The 16,546-nt window shown below is 38.4% G+C and overlaps 4 protein-coding genes across 9 annotated transcripts in view; all 4 read right to left on the bottom strand.

Annotated features, from left to right (window-relative positions):
* Positions 1-8,689, bottom strand: part of LOC100879718 (transducin beta-like protein 2) — a 36,262-nt gene extending 27,573 nt beyond the window's left edge. The window contains exon 1 of one of the 3 annotated variants that reach the window (XM_076537152.1): positions 7,518-8,689. In XM_076537152.1, coding sequence (XP_076393267.1) covers positions 7,518-7,587 — 70 coding nt within the window. In that variant the 5' untranslated portion in view covers positions 7,588-8,689. Of the gene's footprint in view, positions 1-1,758; positions 3,412-7,517 lie in introns of those variants that run through there. The other 2 variants (XM_076537151.1, XM_012295538.2) reach the window with 2 other exon arrangements.
* A 1,376-nt stretch (positions 8,690-10,065) lies between these two features.
* LOC100879827 (serine/threonine-protein kinase RIO3) lies at positions 10,066-11,716 on the bottom strand. 3 transcript variants are annotated; one of them, XM_003707632.3, is made up of 5 exons: positions 11,581-11,716; positions 11,130-11,253; positions 10,874-11,055; positions 10,713-10,813; positions 10,066-10,642 (listed from the first exon to the last, which is right to left on the bottom strand). In XM_003707632.3, exons 2-5 carry the CDS (start codon positions 11,222-11,224, stop codon positions 10,379-10,381), a joined length of 642 nt encoding a protein of 213 aa, XP_003707680.1. In that variant the 5' UTR covers positions 11,225-11,253; positions 11,581-11,716; the 3' UTR covers positions 10,066-10,378. The 3 variants fall into 3 exon arrangements, with proteins under 3 accessions (XP_003707680.1, XP_012150946.1, XP_012150945.1); XM_012295556.2 differs by having other exon boundaries at positions 11,130-11,244; XM_012295555.2 differs by having other exon boundaries at positions 11,130-11,268; positions 11,581-11,707.
* Positions 11,717-11,834: 118 nt separating this feature from the next.
* On the bottom strand, positions 11,835-13,581 carry LOC100879938 (U5 small nuclear ribonucleoprotein 40 kDa protein). The gene is made up of 6 exons (XM_003707633.3): positions 13,326-13,581; positions 13,123-13,252; positions 12,733-13,046; positions 12,376-12,648; positions 12,143-12,308; positions 11,835-12,075 (listed from the first exon to the last, which is right to left on the bottom strand). The coding sequence occupies exons 1-6, from the start codon at positions 13,437-13,439 to the stop codon at positions 12,017-12,019; spliced, it is 1,056 nt and encodes a 351-aa protein (XP_003707681.1). The 5' UTR covers positions 13,440-13,581; the 3' UTR covers positions 11,835-12,016.
* A 593-nt stretch (positions 13,582-14,174) lies between these two features.
* Positions 14,175-16,487, bottom strand: muc (dihydrolipoamide S-acetyltransferase muc). Of its 2 annotated transcripts, XM_012295582.2 has the most exons (7): positions 16,347-16,487; positions 15,819-15,973; positions 15,351-15,748; positions 14,890-15,272; positions 14,510-14,809; positions 14,322-14,450; positions 14,175-14,243 (listed from the first exon to the last, which is right to left on the bottom strand). In XM_012295582.2, coding segments are annotated over exons 1-7 (1,485 nt in total). In that variant the 5' UTR covers positions 16,466-16,487; the 3' UTR covers positions 14,175-14,242. The 2 variants fall into 2 exon arrangements, with proteins under 2 accessions (XP_012150972.1, XP_003707682.1); XM_003707634.3 differs by having other exon boundaries at positions 14,175-14,450.
* Between the last annotated feature and the right edge of the window lie 59 nt (positions 16,488-16,546).

Here is a 16,546-nt window from a genome sequence, read left to right as displayed (position 1 = left end):
CGTAATAATTCTGATTCATATTAATTGCATTCGAGACGCAATAAACCGATAAGTCGCTAAAAAACGCAATGACGAAAGTCTTGAAAATCGGCGGGAATCTCGCGGCGCGTTCGATTATCGAAGCGTGTCGATCTCGTTGCTAAACGGTCGCCATGGCAATGAACACGTTGTTAGAAAAGAACTAAATCGGTGTGTTCTTTTCTTTGGTCTACCGTGTGCATCGCTCTAGCGGGGAAAGAAGACGGCCACCCTTGCGTATAAATAAAACCGACATCGCGTGTGTATCTATACGCGCGTCTCGCGTGCGTACACGTGTACTTACGAGGAGAAACGCTCAGGGCCGTACGGACAAATACGCTCGACGAATCGACAATCGAGATAGGACTGTAGGGACCCATTCGGAAGGACCTTCTATCTTTATGGATAGAAGGAAGTCTTCCTACCTTCAATCGCTCTTTCGCATTCCAAATTAGATTCTAACTGATACGTGCTACACATTTTCCACCGCTACTATTTTCGATCAGGTGGGCCAACTTCTCGAAATTTTACATTGCAAGATTACGTTACGTTTATAAATTAAAAAATTCCAAACCCCATGATTTATGAATTTGTACCATAATAAATTATTATGAATTATGAATATTCATAGCTTTTCATTCTAAGCTTCATTTCGAAAAATTCCGACATTCATGATTCAGCATGGCGGACCTAACCTAGGAGAGCAGCGTCTCAGACGCGTTTTAATGTGCGCGTTTGGTCCATTTTGTCCGTGAACAAAGATGAACTGCATTTTCAACGCGGAATACTGCGTGTGACGCAGCTGCGCTTCCCTCTTTGTCCTCTTTGATTCACCCCATACCGCGTTCTACCCCTTCCACTATCCCTTTTTCTACACCGAAAACCTTCCTTACGAAAGTGCTACTTTTACGTTCGATCGATTTCGAATTAAGCTTTTCGATTTTCAATGTACGTTATCGCGATGCGTCGAGTTTGCGAGTCTTATCTGACGGGCGAATTTCAAACACCGTGTTTGCAACAAAACATCGAAACGTTGGAATAGTTAAATAAAACTTGACTATTTTACAATGAATATCGTAAGTAATGCAGTGGAGTCACATGGAAGTGAAGAGATTATAGAGAATGAGGGATTATGCACTATTCGGAAAAGTATAATTTCCCGCCAATTCTTTGCGCATTAACATTGGAACGAATGGAATGATACTTAACGTTGTTAAAGCATTGAGCGATACACGCTGTTACGCTATCGTATCGTGTTACGCCTCGTTTCATTTATTTTCAATGATTTATTTCGAGTACGCTAGCGGTTTGCAAGCAATTTTTTGCTCCGTGAGAAAGGCGAATATGCATTCCTGAGTTTATCACGCGATAGCAATTGACAATCGGACGAGTAATTCGTACTTAACGATTGCAACCATCGAATGTTTACGGAGTAACGGAAAAAAGGAGTATCGATAGAAAATTTGCGTAAAATCGCGGATAATAAGAGAGGATTTCTGTAGGTTCGTGAAATTAGACGTGCATCGTCGCATGACCCATTTAACCAACGTACTCGTCTAACGTTCTGCTTTATCATCTCGAGACGATTATCTCGATCTAGGAGAGAAAAGCAGAAAAAAGAAAAGTGTCGTGCGATCGGCAACGCGCGAGAGGTCCACGAGCACGCAAGCGTGGTACCGTTTCCCTTTAGGCATCACAGAAACGTGTTTCCTAGCGAAATCGAGTCATGGCAATGCTTACTTTTCGTTGAATCCGAAGATTTGTTGGCCCGTGACAACCGGCTAACGATGTAACCGATCACGAGGATGACTCCGCCGAGAAACAGCGTGCTCGCTAACACGAAGACGGATATGCTCGTTCCCGGCATGATTTTGCCCTCTGTATCCTCCATCTTCACCGCGTAATTAAATCACCGCACTTTCTTTGATCGTCTCACCACACTTTCGATACACGATTGATTCAACGCAGGTCCGTTTAAAAAAAAATCACCGCAAAAATAAGAGCACGAGACGCGAGTGGAACACACACGACCGCGTGTTCCAAAAAACACGAGATATCATGCAACGATCGCGGGCAGTGCGTCAACTCCACGGTGATCCTGAACCAACCGTTTTATAGATGGAATGCTCGACGGTCGACGAGTCTTCGAGCACGAACCAGAAGAATCGCAGAAGCGAAACTCCACGGGATATTTCGAACGATCTTTGACCGTTATCGCCGGCAACGGTGACCGCCGCATTTGAGTCTGTGCCCGCTTCTCTCTCGGTTTCTCCTTATCGAATGTTGTTCGCAATTTCCTTCGAAGATTTTTCTGAAAGTCGCTTAAACCCTTAAGCACCGTTCGAGCAAACACCCGGTACGATCGTGTTCGATCCGCTTCGAATCGTGCCTCGTTCTCGCGCGGCAAGCAGAAAGAACAATGTTCGCATTCCTTGCACCCCCACTTCGTTTTTTTCTTTCTTGGCACCGTTGCGAGATTTGTCTACTCCGATGATAAAGTTACCACCTCGAACTGTTTCTGGGTCACAGCCATGTTCATCGCCGACTTTGTATTTTCATGTACGACACGGTTATTTAAATGAAATCCTTCCTTTCCTTCCTTAACGACGATTTAAAGTCGAGGCTCAATTATTGCCTCACCGCTGCTCGCGGTTCACGCCAGATCACAGGCAAGGCGTTCGTGTCTATATCGCGAGCCGGCAACTTTGTTTCGTGTACGTGGAAAGAAACGAAAAAGTGCCGAACTCGTACAAAAGCGATCGATCCTCTCGAATCGGTACGCGGACGCGGCTTCGGCGTGAAAAGAACTTGTCACCTGCTTCAATCGTTTGTAATACTCACGATCACGATGCAGTCAACGGAGAAGCGCATGCGGTTTACCTCTAAGCAATTAATATTACCGCGTAACTTATGTAAGCCATTTAGATGAACGCGTGCTCTGGCGGTACACTTGCAAATCAAACGGTATCATCGCGAACGAGAGACACATTGGAAGTTGGATCAGCGGACGTAACGCTCGTAACAGCTCGGAACGTGTGTTTGCTGGATCATACCAATAGTACCGGTATATACGCGTCGATACTCTTGCTACCTCGCGTTTAACCGCTACAAACTTCCCCACTACGTCTTTCATCCCCACGAACAACTCCCAGCTCTCCCACCGCGATGGACTTGCGCGGTTGTACATTCGAACTTTGGCGGGATATACCGCTGCGTCGATTAGGCTCGATCCACTCGATCGATACTCTCGTGCTTCGCGCTCGATTCGATCCACCATGCTTAATTTGCGTGCGTCGGTCTAAACCGAACTGTGTTGCAACTTTGTGACTTTTCAGAATCAAAGCACCGAAGTACCACTTGATTCCAGTTTCAAAACTTTCAAGAACATCCAAAATCCCACTGTTCCAAATATTGGAAGTGGACAGGTATAAATACTTTGTCGAAGCGTGAGCGGGTCACGAGTTAATCGCGAGAGTGTCGACGAGTCATGGACGCGAAGATGACAATGTACTGAGAATTCCGGAAATCCTATTACATCAACTTGTTCACACGGAAGAAATGATTCGTCATCGCCTTCTTAGAACATTGTAACGGTTCTCGGAAATACGATGACTGTTACATTTTCCCTGGCGTCGATGATTCTAATGAAAATGTATCTCACGAACGTTATCTTATCGATGTGGACTCGAAGTTATCGTTCTCGCAGATCTTCGATTAGACGAGAAGAACGTTACCGACGCAGCGTCCCGCATTACCGACAGTGTCGATAATCTTCGTCGAAGCGAATTTATAGGAACAGGTGTTTCTTCTCGTTGAGGCATACATTATTAATGCTAGCCATAAAGTTACACGATCTAACCTGACCCAACAACTAGACTTACAAACGTGCTCGTAACGGCAAGATGCGTTAAATTCAACCCGTTACTCGCCCCGTTACTTTTCCTCATTTCGATCGTCTTCGTCCTCGATTTGACTCTCTCACGTGCAAGCCTCACCACCGTGGCTTCGCTCGTATAAACAGAAGCCTTCGACACATCTACAGGGTGTTCAATTTGATCGATTACTCTTATTACGCACAAAAGAAATCCGACGTATCACTAAGCATACAATCGTTATTTACAAGTTTAGAAGCTCGTGTCGCTAATGACAACTTACAGATCCAAAACCTTTGCGGCGCAATAATCGACAAATATTTTGTCACTCGTTCGATAATTAAACACGAGTCTGTGAGTGTGTAACAAAATACTCTTTTATTTTCTTTTTTGCGCGCGAAACTTCTACGTCGTTCACTCGATTTCGCTTCCCGTGCCGATTTTACGACTCTCATGGTCGTCGTTTTGGTTAAGTAAGCATGGGATGTAATCGATTGCGACATTTATATTCTACGTGATGAATTATACTATCTCAATTTTTTTAATCTACATATCTGTGGATTCCCAAGATTCTACAATCCCAAAGTCCCTAGGTTTTTCAGGTACCCTTAATTGTACAATCTCAAAGTCCCTAGATTCTCCAGATCCCCTAAATTCTACAATCTCAAAGTCCCTAGATTCTCCAGACCCCCTAAATTCTACAGTCTCAAAGTCCCTAGATTCTCCAGATTCCCTAAATTGTACAATCTCAAAGTCCCTAGATTTTCCAGATCCCCTAAATTCTACCATCCCAGAGTCCCTAGATTCTCCAGATTCCCTGAATGCTACAATTTCAAAGTTCCTAAATTCTCCAGATTCCCCAAATCCTACAATCTCCAAATCCCTACATTTCCTAAATTTCTAAATCCCCCAAAATTCTACAATCTCCAAGTCCCTAGATTCCCCAAAATTTTAAGTCCCCAAGTCCCTAGATTCTAAATGATGAAATATCATTTAGTGATGTGTGAAGCGTCGACCCAGTAAGGTTAGGGTTGACCCACATAAGAGAGTCCTACGCCAGTGAGTCCTTAGATTCTTCTAGGAAGAGTTCCCCCACGTTTACTTTCAGCCGAAGGAAGCCCACGGAGTAGCTCGTTCCCTGGGCTCGGGCCAACGAACTCTGACTCAAGTTTAAAGGTCATTTGCCCCGTGACGCCTAGCCGAGGGTCAACTTTCGTGAGCAAAGCATAGAAAGATTTAGAATTAACGAGCGTGCTCGACTGTTTCTGACAGAACGTTCGCACGAGTGTTTTACATCGTTAACGCGAGATGCATACATCGAGAAGAAGGAAGCACGTCGCCAGGAATCGATAAGTCGTTTTCCTACAACGAATAGACATCGCATGATTGATGGCACTAGATTTCCGGGTTACTTCCGCGGACGGTCACGTTATACGGTCATCAAGCAGCAATCCGTTCGATCGATCGAATTTTCCAGACGATGTTTACTGGGAGAAAGACCGGACCAAGGATCGAAAGCGATTAGACGGAATTATCACTAATTAATCGATTGGGAACGGATGTTTTGATTTCGCAAGTAAACAATGGCAATGCGTTCCTCGCAGAATGTTTCTTATCGGAACTTGTTAATAATGAATCATTTTTCGTGTACCTTGTAAAATAACCGCGCAATAAGAGCCAGACACCTTTGGAATCAGCGGTCGTTAGGCATGATTAATCGGTGCACGAACATCTGTGTATCTCTTTCAAAAACAGTATTTTACTTTTTCTGCAAAATATACTTCGTGTATACTTTTGTTCACGCTGACACCTCCACGATTAGAACGAGCCTGACGAGGATAAACACTTCTAGGTACCGCGACAATTTACATTTATATATCGTATATATTTACATCTGATAACCCATGGGTATTATCCATATTGTCGCTTGACCCTGAGACCAGATAACTTTGATGTATGCGAATTTCCACGGCTACAGACGCCGGAGGTATACACTGCAACCACTAACAGTGGCATTTCTATTTAAAGACATCGGTTTCGGCGCGAGGAATTAATCATGGTCCCGAAGCGCTAGCCGAGAGAGGCTAATTTAAATGAAAGCAAAAAAGATCCTGAATCGAGATGCAGCTTAATGAATTCTCTTCTCAGTTTGTCGAATTCGTAAAGTTCGATCGAGACAAGCTCGTTTATTAATTATTCATAATGAGCGCGATTGTGTGTTTGTTTTATCGGGTCATCAGCGTATTTGGTAAATAGTACGTGTAACGATAATATTATTCTACTGAATGAAACGTACGTTCAATTGCCAACTAATCGGATGGGGTCAAAATTAGCGGTCGCTTTTGCGTTGCGTTATCCGACGATAACGATCGTTTAGCTGAAACACAGGATACGCTTTGATCGGATATTCGATTTCGAAGAAATTGAATTTCATGTCTACCGATTATCTGTCGGTATCGTAATAGAAATGAGTCACCGGCATTGGCGCGTCCTTAGCATCCCATGAATTCTATACTGAATTGTCTTCGCGGATTTTAGGAACCGGTATTTCCACCAATCTCCTCGATCGAGGTCGAATTGAACCCATCTTATAGTTTACGCAACGAGTACTTAACCCTAATGTACTATACAAGCTCTCTCGATACGAATTTTCACATTCCTGAAATAAAATTCTGAATTTTAAAGTTCCTTTACTACAAATTTGTATACACTCAAACAGTTTTACCTCTGTAACTATAGTTTTAGATACACAGTATCCACTATGAAATAATGGACCAAGAAGATATGACAGTCTTTTATAACTAGAAAGACATCTTTGACTCTGAAAGGAAACACTTACAAACCCATAACCCGGTTGACCTCGTTTTCAAGTAGCGACCATTTTTAAATCCTTAAGTACCACATGTGCCTATTCATGTTCCATAACGCTCGAAACGTCCAATTTCGTCACACCATAATCGATCAACTCTCCAACGACAGAAAACAAAGTAACATTGGAATTGGTCAAAAGATGATTCTGAAATTCATTGACTGAGTAAAAGAGACACCTTGTATACGAGCTACGATCTCGAGTACCTGAACTTTGAAATTGGCACAGTGCCATGAAAGAAGTGCGCAATTCCGCGACGGCATTGCCACGCGTCTGTGTTACCGGGAAGAATAATTTTGGGCGGTTGCGACGCAAGGATGCTGTGAGTCAAAGAAACTTCAACGGGAGAAAAAGAACAGTCCGGGAAAAAACGAGCTTTTTACTCCTACGCTTCGTCGAGAAACACAGTTATAAATCTGAGACAGCATCAAACGGTCGCGCGCAATGTGACACGACGCTAAACAACGCGCGAATTCGACGTCGCTCGAACGATTATTTTCCGATCGATTTTACCCTCTTCGATTCTCTCGATCGCGAGCATAAATCGAACGTTTGTCGTCAGTTGCTTATGCATCGTCTTAGAAAAGTTGGGTGTTTCAACGTCACCGTGGGATATTACATCAGTTTCTTCGGAATAACGTTAAGGCGCGTCTGACGAGCGATAAAAAATTGGAAACTGTACACAACACCGCGACACTTAGCATAGATCACCGACGCACGTGTTTGACGCGCCCATCAAAACAAAAACAATCACTCACCGTGTACGCGTGACGGACGAATCTCGTCGATCCCCCGATGATCTTGTTTCAGCAGCAAACGAACGGTCATTCCTTCAGGAGTATTCTGTCTCTGTTCTCGGCCGTTTGTCTGGTTTCTTTAGCGAAAATTGACGCTCGCGTTGGCGGGGGAGAGTGGTGGTGAACCGATGCATCGGTCGCGCTCCTTTGTGTCGAACGTGTGGGTGCACTCTGGCCGTGTGCGTCGAACGGAGAAGAAAGGTTATGCGTGTGGTCTACGTGTCAAGAAAACTCGAGCACGAAAACAACCGCGTTAACGAGGTGGAAAAGCGAAGAAAGGGAAGGGCGTATGTAATACGTGGTGCGTAGTCTATCGCGGCCAACCCGTGGCATCGTGTACACTGAGTCCCGAGAAACGTGTTCCCGCCGGTTTATGAAGAGTTTCGTTCAGCTGATGTGCGCATGTGTCGGTGAATGCACCCGGCGTCGCGGCCAACGCGCGCCTATATTGACACGTGTTGCACGATGATAACAGGCCGATAACAGTGCACCACAGACAGAAGAAACGACGTAGAAACTCGTCGAATCTGTCCCGTCGCGCCCCGTTCGAAATATACCTCGTCGCTGTTCCTCTCTCTCCGATTTTCAGCCACCATTTTACGTATCTCCACGCTTACGCATTCGATAACATCGATCGATCGATCCTTTGTTTTCAAACGGAAATGGATTTTTCGTCCATTTGCATTCTAATTGAAATAAACTTACCGTAATGCAGTATTAATAGTGTCGCGTGAAGAATTGTTTGAACTATTTTTAGACCATAAGGTTATTCATCCTGGTTGCTTTTGACGCTGAATTATTCTGCCGGTTACGTTCTCAAGTATAATCGTTACACTTGTTGCTTCTCAGGAAATTCGTTCGTATACTCTAACCGCAATATTAACGCGGATTAAATGCACTCTTCTAAAAATAGAACAACGAATTTCTCTGACAGACGCATGTATACATATACGCGTTATGGTATACAGCTATACATGTACAATTGCGTAAGTATTGACGTGGATATTTTCTATTTATAACAGTATTTTTGTTCTAAATACAGGAGTTCGAGAGATATATAGTATTCGAAAAACTAAAAATAAATTAAATTATATGGAGTACCCTGTCGATATAGCTACGAATAATTTCTGTGCAAAGTGATTGTAATTCAAATGTTAATAAAAATTATACTGATTCAACAAATTTATTTTTATTCAAACCTTAATCGATTTTCATATTCTAGTCGGTAATTGATAATTAAGTATACCCTGGCAGAGATTCTGTAGACTCGTGCAACTAAATCAAATGCCTCGAATAAAAACTATTAGTCAGCAATACCAGAATATCCACCTTACTCGAAAATCATGAATTAACATAATAAGTTAAAAAAAAATTACTTTTGAGAAATAGGGTGGGACATTCGGGGAGTTTATAAATTAAATCTGTATAAATTAATGTTTCATTAACGTGAACTTGACATTCAGGAATAATTAATTCAAAAAACTGGAAGTATTTCGAAAGCTCTTTTGATGTCTTTCGAAGTTTAGCGCATGCGCACTACCTGATACCAAAAGCGCGACCTGATGAAATAACATTACGAATATAATTTTCGAATTTATTGATATAATCGCTTAGAAAACAAGCGTCAGGCATTATAAAACAATTTAATATTGCTATTTGTAACATATTATCGTTTATTAAGCCCAAAAAATCGATTTTTATGGAATTAGTCACAAAACGGCACAGGTGGCGCCATCTAGCGGCGAACGGCGGAACTACAAAAATATAAAATTGCGATTTTTGACAAAATTAGCGACTTTTAAGTATTTCCAAGGCTTGTATACTATTATGTGATCGCATAGGAAGCGAAACAATGTCATAAAAGCTTGCTGGGAGCGCTAGAAACGAAAATAGAAAAATGGTCATTTTATGGACACAAAAAACTGCGTCCATCTAGCGGTGAAAGTTGGAACTACAAAAATATAAAAATCCGTTTTTTGACAAAATTAGCGAATTTTAAGCATTTTGGGAGCTTCAGAAGTGCTATGCGATCAAATTAGAAGCGAAATAATGCCACAAAAGCTTGCTGGAAGCTCTAGAGACGAAAATTAAAAAAAGGTCATTTTATGGGAAAAAATACAGCGCCATCTGTCCGGCGAAACAGGTGAACTAATCGAAAAAAACGTATGTCCGAACACGCATATTGGAAAAATATAAAAAGTCATATTTCGTGGCTTTTTAGATATATTATGATTCCTGGGACATTTTAAAGTAAATTTCTATTAACACTTGATGCATTTTATTGCCGATTAAGCTCAGAAAATCAAAATTTCTTGAGGGGTATTATTTCAAATTTGGCTCTATTAGTTCCTACCTTTCACCGCTAGATGGACGGCAATTTTTTAGTCCATGAATTGGGTTACTCCAGGGAGCGCGCACGCGCTAATATAAATTTCGAGTTTTCGAATTTTATCAGGCATATAGAATAATTTTTAGGATCAGGATATATGAAAATAAAGTAAACTACTCATTCAGAATACTTCATTTATTTTTGCACCTCAGAGATAATATAATAATGACGATGATTTTATATTTAATAAAGTGTTTAGTGTCAAAAATAATTATATATTATTTCAAGTTGATCACTTTTACTTTGTTCACAGTGGAAAATCATCAAAACGCACTCACAAAAACTGAGATTAAAACGTTTTACATATCACACACAATGTAATATACTATGCATCAAAACAAATAGATCCATGATTTGACAATACATTGTGTAAAAGGAACAAATTTAAGTATGTTATTGCAACATATTTACACTTTCAGAATATGTTATCTTTTTATTTTGTATGTGGTTTTGCTTTCGGTTTTCGTTTGTAACACTTAGCATGGCTATGAGCTCTCAAACTGTTGAACACGTTGTTGTTCAATTTGACATCAAATCTTCCTGTGTCTCCTGTGTCTATTCCAGGAGGAAACTGTAGAACTCTGCAAGCATTTATCCTTGAAGACATGAGCATATCATGTTTAGTAACAATCTGTGATCCTTCACCCATTTTTTTGTAACCGCAACGTGGTATGGATGCATACTCCTTTTCTATACTCTGTAAACACATTACATTCATTTCAACCATTTGATTCAAGTACAAAAAGTGCATAGCATAGAGTACTTACCACAAATCTATCAAAATCTCTTGTTGCATCATCGATATCTTTGTCTTTATCATCCTGATTATCAAATGAATGTACTCGGTAGTTTGCATAGGTAATATTAACTGTAAAGAATAAAAAAATTCATTCTATTTATTACCTGATTTAATGAAAGTTGATATTACCTTTAGCATCACGGTTGAATTTTTCTTCTGTGCGTTTTAGAATTTCATCGTGTTCTTTGTTATATTGATCTTGCAACATATGTGCAATCACTTCATCATTATCTGTATCATTACATTCACATACTGTGCAATCTTCAATGTTTACATCGTTTGATATTTCATTCTGATACTTTTTTATTTCTCTATCAATAAAAAAGTTGGCTACTTTACTTCTATTTCTAAGATAAGAAAGTATAATGAATTGTTTATTGCTTACTTCTCTTGCAAACTGCTTGCAAGCTGTTCTGAAGTTATCTCCAATAAGCTGATGGGCCCTTCTACTGGCTGAATTTTTGCCCACGGAGTCGACATCCCGATAACAATAAATGAATCTAAAAAACCTACAAAATGTAGCACTAAAGAATATCAAACATATAGTTTTATTCTATTTTTGTTAATGATTATAGATACGTCAGTGAAGGTTAAGTTATATGTCATACAACACTGAATCAATTTAAAATCAAATCAATGCCAAATTTTCATACAAAATAAGTTTATGACCTTTTTCAATTTGTTATAATTAAGATTTTGGCATAATCATAGCGCAGAAATTATATTTCTCAAAATTGTGCAATTCACTCAATCGTTTAAAATGACATTGCAAGACTCCATTAATTTATACTACATTAATTACACTTTCTAACGAATAATAAATATATAAAATGTACCTTAAAATTAGGATGATTAAATAAAAAAAATTTGGAAGACGATACAATAAAACAGATAAACGATATCGAACTAGAATCCACTGGAGTCATATATGACTGAATACAGATATATATATGTAAATATCGTGTGAAGTTGAATCAATGTCAATTTGCAGAAAGATCGATATGTGCAATCGAAGTAACGATATATAATTTCCAGAGTGTAAAAAATTTGAATACCAATAATTAATGTTATATAAAATAAAAGTACAGCAATTTGTAAAATGTTTTAATGTATACTTTTTACATTTATATTAATAAATTTATACAAGAAATAGCTTTTCCGCTGATTTATTTTTCTGTGGCGAATTAAAGTCATAATTGTTCATTCAATTTTATATTAAACTATTTTCTTCGTAACAGGTCCTTAAATATAAAAATCACGAAGTGTATGGTTTCATTGTGCCGCTTCAATTTCTCCTAAATATATTTGTTTATCACTAGATCCAGAGCAAACTGTAAAACAAGAATGTATTTAGAATCATTGTAACATGCATTATAATTATAATCTTATTCATATTACCAATTGGTTCCTTTGGATGAAAATCGATATCGTTAACAGAACCATTGTGACCAGGTAATTTGTACAATATTCTACGGCTTGTAGTATCCCAAATATAGTGAAACCTATCTGATGACCCTGCTGATACTTTACTACCATCTGGTGACCATGCACACCTCAAAAGATTCTGTAATGATCGAAATAAATAAGATTACGAAAATTAATTTTACACAAAGAGTTATTTAAAAGCATACCTTTTCAAAGTTATGTTGATGGCCAGATAAAATTTTGACACAACGTTCATAAGGAGCAAATGGTCTTACATCCCAAATTCTTAATGTGTTATCCATAGCATTAGAAAGTATATAAGAACCATCTGGACTAAGACTTAAACCAGTTATAGTGTCAGAATGTCCCTTGAGTTTATAGAGAATAGAGTTCTTCCTTAAATCCCACACTTTTATATCATTATCTATACCACCACTTATTACTTGTTCTGCGGTATCATTAAATGTTACAGCAGTAACCTACATGAAAAAAGAATAAGTAAACAAAGGTTGATAAATGCAATTAGTTAAGGCAAAAGTTTGGAGCTTCTAAGAGAACATTACCTGATATGTATTGTTGAGAGTATAACATTGCCCTCTTTTCCTGGGATCCCAAACACGTATAGTACTATCATCACTACCTGAACAAAGTTGTGTAAGACCTCTCCTTGCTCCAGAGACACAGTTTACAAAAGATGTATGACCTTTGAGTTTTTTTATCCTAGTTCCAGCCACTATATCCCATAAACCTAGGGTCATATCTGTACTAGCTGTGTACAAGTGATTACCATCAGGGCTAAAATGTAATTCCATGATTGCTCCACTATGTCCAGTCATTACAGAAATATTTTCACATTCTCCATATACATTCCAAATAACTGCAAATTTTATATCACTTAATATTTCCTTATATAAAATATATATTTCAAGTCCTTTAGTTTATGAATGACATACATATTTGCCGATCAAAACCTGTGGAAGCAAGATATTGACCCTCTGGATGAAACTCCAGGGAAAAAATATCTCCTTGGTGTCCCTCCAGTAGCATAATCGGTGCAAATAAATTTGATGTTCTGGGTGGTCCCTATATAACAATAACGTAACTTTCTGATACAAAAATTACTTAAACATGATGTGTTGAGGTTAGTTTTGCTTACATTTTGTACAACTGCTTTTTCTCTGCTGCTAAAGACCACTTCATTTTTAGTCCTTTTCGATGCAGGAACTAGTGCTAAAATATCATCTCCTTTACGTTTATCCAAAATTGGCATTGTGAATAATTTATATTTTTAATTGTATCCACAACACTTTATAAACAAGTTTATGACATAAACATACAAATTTTTCTTGTAGATGGCACTTCGATCGGGGATTTATACCGCCGCCTATAGATGTAACATTCTTGTACATATATTTACATAGTTATGTAAATTCTACATATCTATTACACGATTACGACATTTATTGTTACATAATCTTATAATAATAAAAATAATCTTGACTTTATTAAGTTATAATTTATTAAATATGATACACACTTTTATATTTACGTGTACTATTTACTATAAACATTTTGACACTTTTTTTATTGATTTCTCCTAAGTTACAATTATATTTATCGCAATATAATATTGGCCATAAAATTATCTCATAAATACATATATTTACACGTGGCCTCTATTGCTAGGGGAAGTTGTGGTTTCTCAAATAAATAATAAAGTAACAAAATTTTGTAAACTTGGCAAAAAAAGGCGATCTTAATTAATCTTAAAAAGGTGATCTATAAATTATTCAGTAATGTATATTTTCCTGTAATGAAATTAATCATCAGTCTTTTACTTTACATTTGATGAAAAACCACATATATAAAACTTTTTAATTAAAAAGAAATTAGGCCTAATGGTGTTAGCGACACGTCGCTAAACGACATATAATTATTTTCAGATACGAAAAATAAAACCAGTTCAAAGTTTGAACCTATTAAGAATCAACAATTTACAAATGCGTAAAGTAATATATAATTTAATATTGTACTATACACAAATATACAGGACATTCATCGTCACCTTTAGTACCTGAACAGAACAATGTTTTTTTTATATAAGTTACGCTCATTTAAGCTATCTAAATGAATATTTTAACGATTGACTTACTACAATAGCATAGTTGTTGGATTTTCCATAAAGGTTTTGAAGGAAGCTAACCATTGAGCACCTACAGCGCCGTCTATGGTACGGTGATCGAGACTGGCAGTAACGGACATAACTTGGGTCGTTTTGTACCTACAACAGCGATAAGAAAATTAGATCCTAAATATCGATAGATATCAAAGAATACTTACCCTTGTTCATTTTTGGCAGGTACTAGTCTTGCTTCGGTTGTACCTACAGCAAGAATGATGGACTGGGGCGGATTTATAATTGCAGAGAAATTTTTAATGCCAAACATTCCTAAATTTGATACAGTGATGGTTCCTCCTTGAAATTCTTGTGGCTGTAATTTTCCTTCTCTCGCTTTGTTAGCTAATTCTTTGACATCTTTACTAATTTGAACTATACCCTTTGTATCTGCACCAAAAACTATTGGTGTAATTAGGCCATTATCCGTGCTGACTGCTACACTGACATCAACACTGTTATATCTTAAAAAAATAAAAGACATTATGACACCAAATATTAATAGATCAGTTATTAATCGTATGACTGCGAGTAAGTAACATACTGTCTAATAAAATCACCCATCCAAGCACTGTTACCCTCGGGTATCTTTTTACAGGCCATTGCCATTCCTTTGATGATAATGTCATTTACACTAAGTTTTACTTTTTGTTTCTCCAGCATTTTATTAAACTTTTCCCGCATTTCTAAAGCGGCATCCATGTTTACATCTATCGATAAGTAATAATGTGGAATAGTCTGTTTACTTTCCAGAAGACGTTTGGCTATTACACCTCTGATAGTAGATACAGGAATATCTATTCCAGCTGGAACACCAATTGGTGGAAGTGGAGCTGCTGCTGCTACTCCTGGTTGAGCAGCAGCAGCTGGTGCTCCTTCCAAGTCTTTTACTGTTATAGATCCATACAATCCTGTACCTTTTAAGCCCTTTAAAATCACAGAGTCATTTAAAATTCATATATAACATAGCTAGTGTATTAGCAATTTAAGTTTGAGTTAAGCTACCTGTAAACTTAGGCCTTTTTCTGCTGCTAATCTTTTAGCTAATGGACTAGCATATATTCTTTCACCAGATGGTGCAGCCATTGATTTTGCAGCTGCAGGTGCTGGTGGTGTTACTGGCGATGGGGGAGGAGTGGATGGTGTCGGAGCAGCAGGGGTAGGAGCAGGAGCAGGAGCAGAAGGTGCAGGTGTATCTGGAGAATCATCTTTGAAATCTTTAAAAGCTGCTACACTTGCTTCATCCGATACAATTATACAAACAAGTTTTCCAATGGGCACATTTTTCGTTCCTGCTGGTACTAAAATTTTTGCTAAGTAACCTTCCTCTGGTGTTTCAAAACCCATTGTAGCTTTATCGGTTTCAATTTCTGCCAAAAGGTCACCTTCATTCAACTTATCACCTAGAATCAAACAATAAAACATTGAAAATCATTGTTGATTTAATTGGCTTTCTTAAACTGTTAGACTTACCTTCTTTTTTCTGCCAACTAATGATAGTACCAGTTTCCATGGTAGGTGATAATGCAGGAAGTTGCACTTTGATATGGTCAGGATAATCAGCATAAAATCTTATGTGTTGTTTCCATGGAGTTACCGTAACACGCAAAGCATTGTGTACCTGAATCCTGAATACCAAGAAGGACATTTTCTTATTTTAAAAACTGTTAAGAATTAGGAGATGGCATGAAGTTGACTTTTTAAGTGTTACTCTGAATGTAATACCAATGCTAAACATCAGGGATGCAGCAATTTCCTGTGTAAAATTATTTCTTTTTGATAAGGGATTAATTTCTATGTTTGCAACTATGTGCCCAAGATTTCAAAGGCATCGAGAAACAACAGGTGACAAGAATTTTTGAAGTAGAAAAGTAGGAGGAATGATAATGAATTCAATCATTAAGATAACCTTAACGACGAGTATTAATGCAAATCTGAACTCCGGAACGGCTGCATATTTTACAAGCAAAGAAACATGATCGTGAGGAAGAAATTAAATACCTCTGTAGATATTTTCTGTGAAGACATCGTACCATGCATCTTACGGCGGTCGTCCGTACAGAATTTCGAAGTATAGCTCGTGCCAATTCATTACGTAGACCTGTTGTCGTTCGTATCATATCTTAGATGATTCGTGAATCTTTTACTACCAATTTCAATAGCAAGTCGGGGAAATTCGATTTTGCACGACGTTTTCGCTC

The sequence above is a fragment of the Megachile rotundata genome, chromosome 11 (assembly GCF_050947335.1).
Source record: "Megachile rotundata isolate GNS110a chromosome 11, iyMegRotu1, whole genome shotgun sequence".
Classification (NCBI taxonomy): Eukaryota; Metazoa; Arthropoda; class Insecta; order Hymenoptera; family Megachilidae; genus Megachile; species Megachile rotundata.
This window is presented reverse-complemented; position numbering and strand designations above follow the sequence as displayed.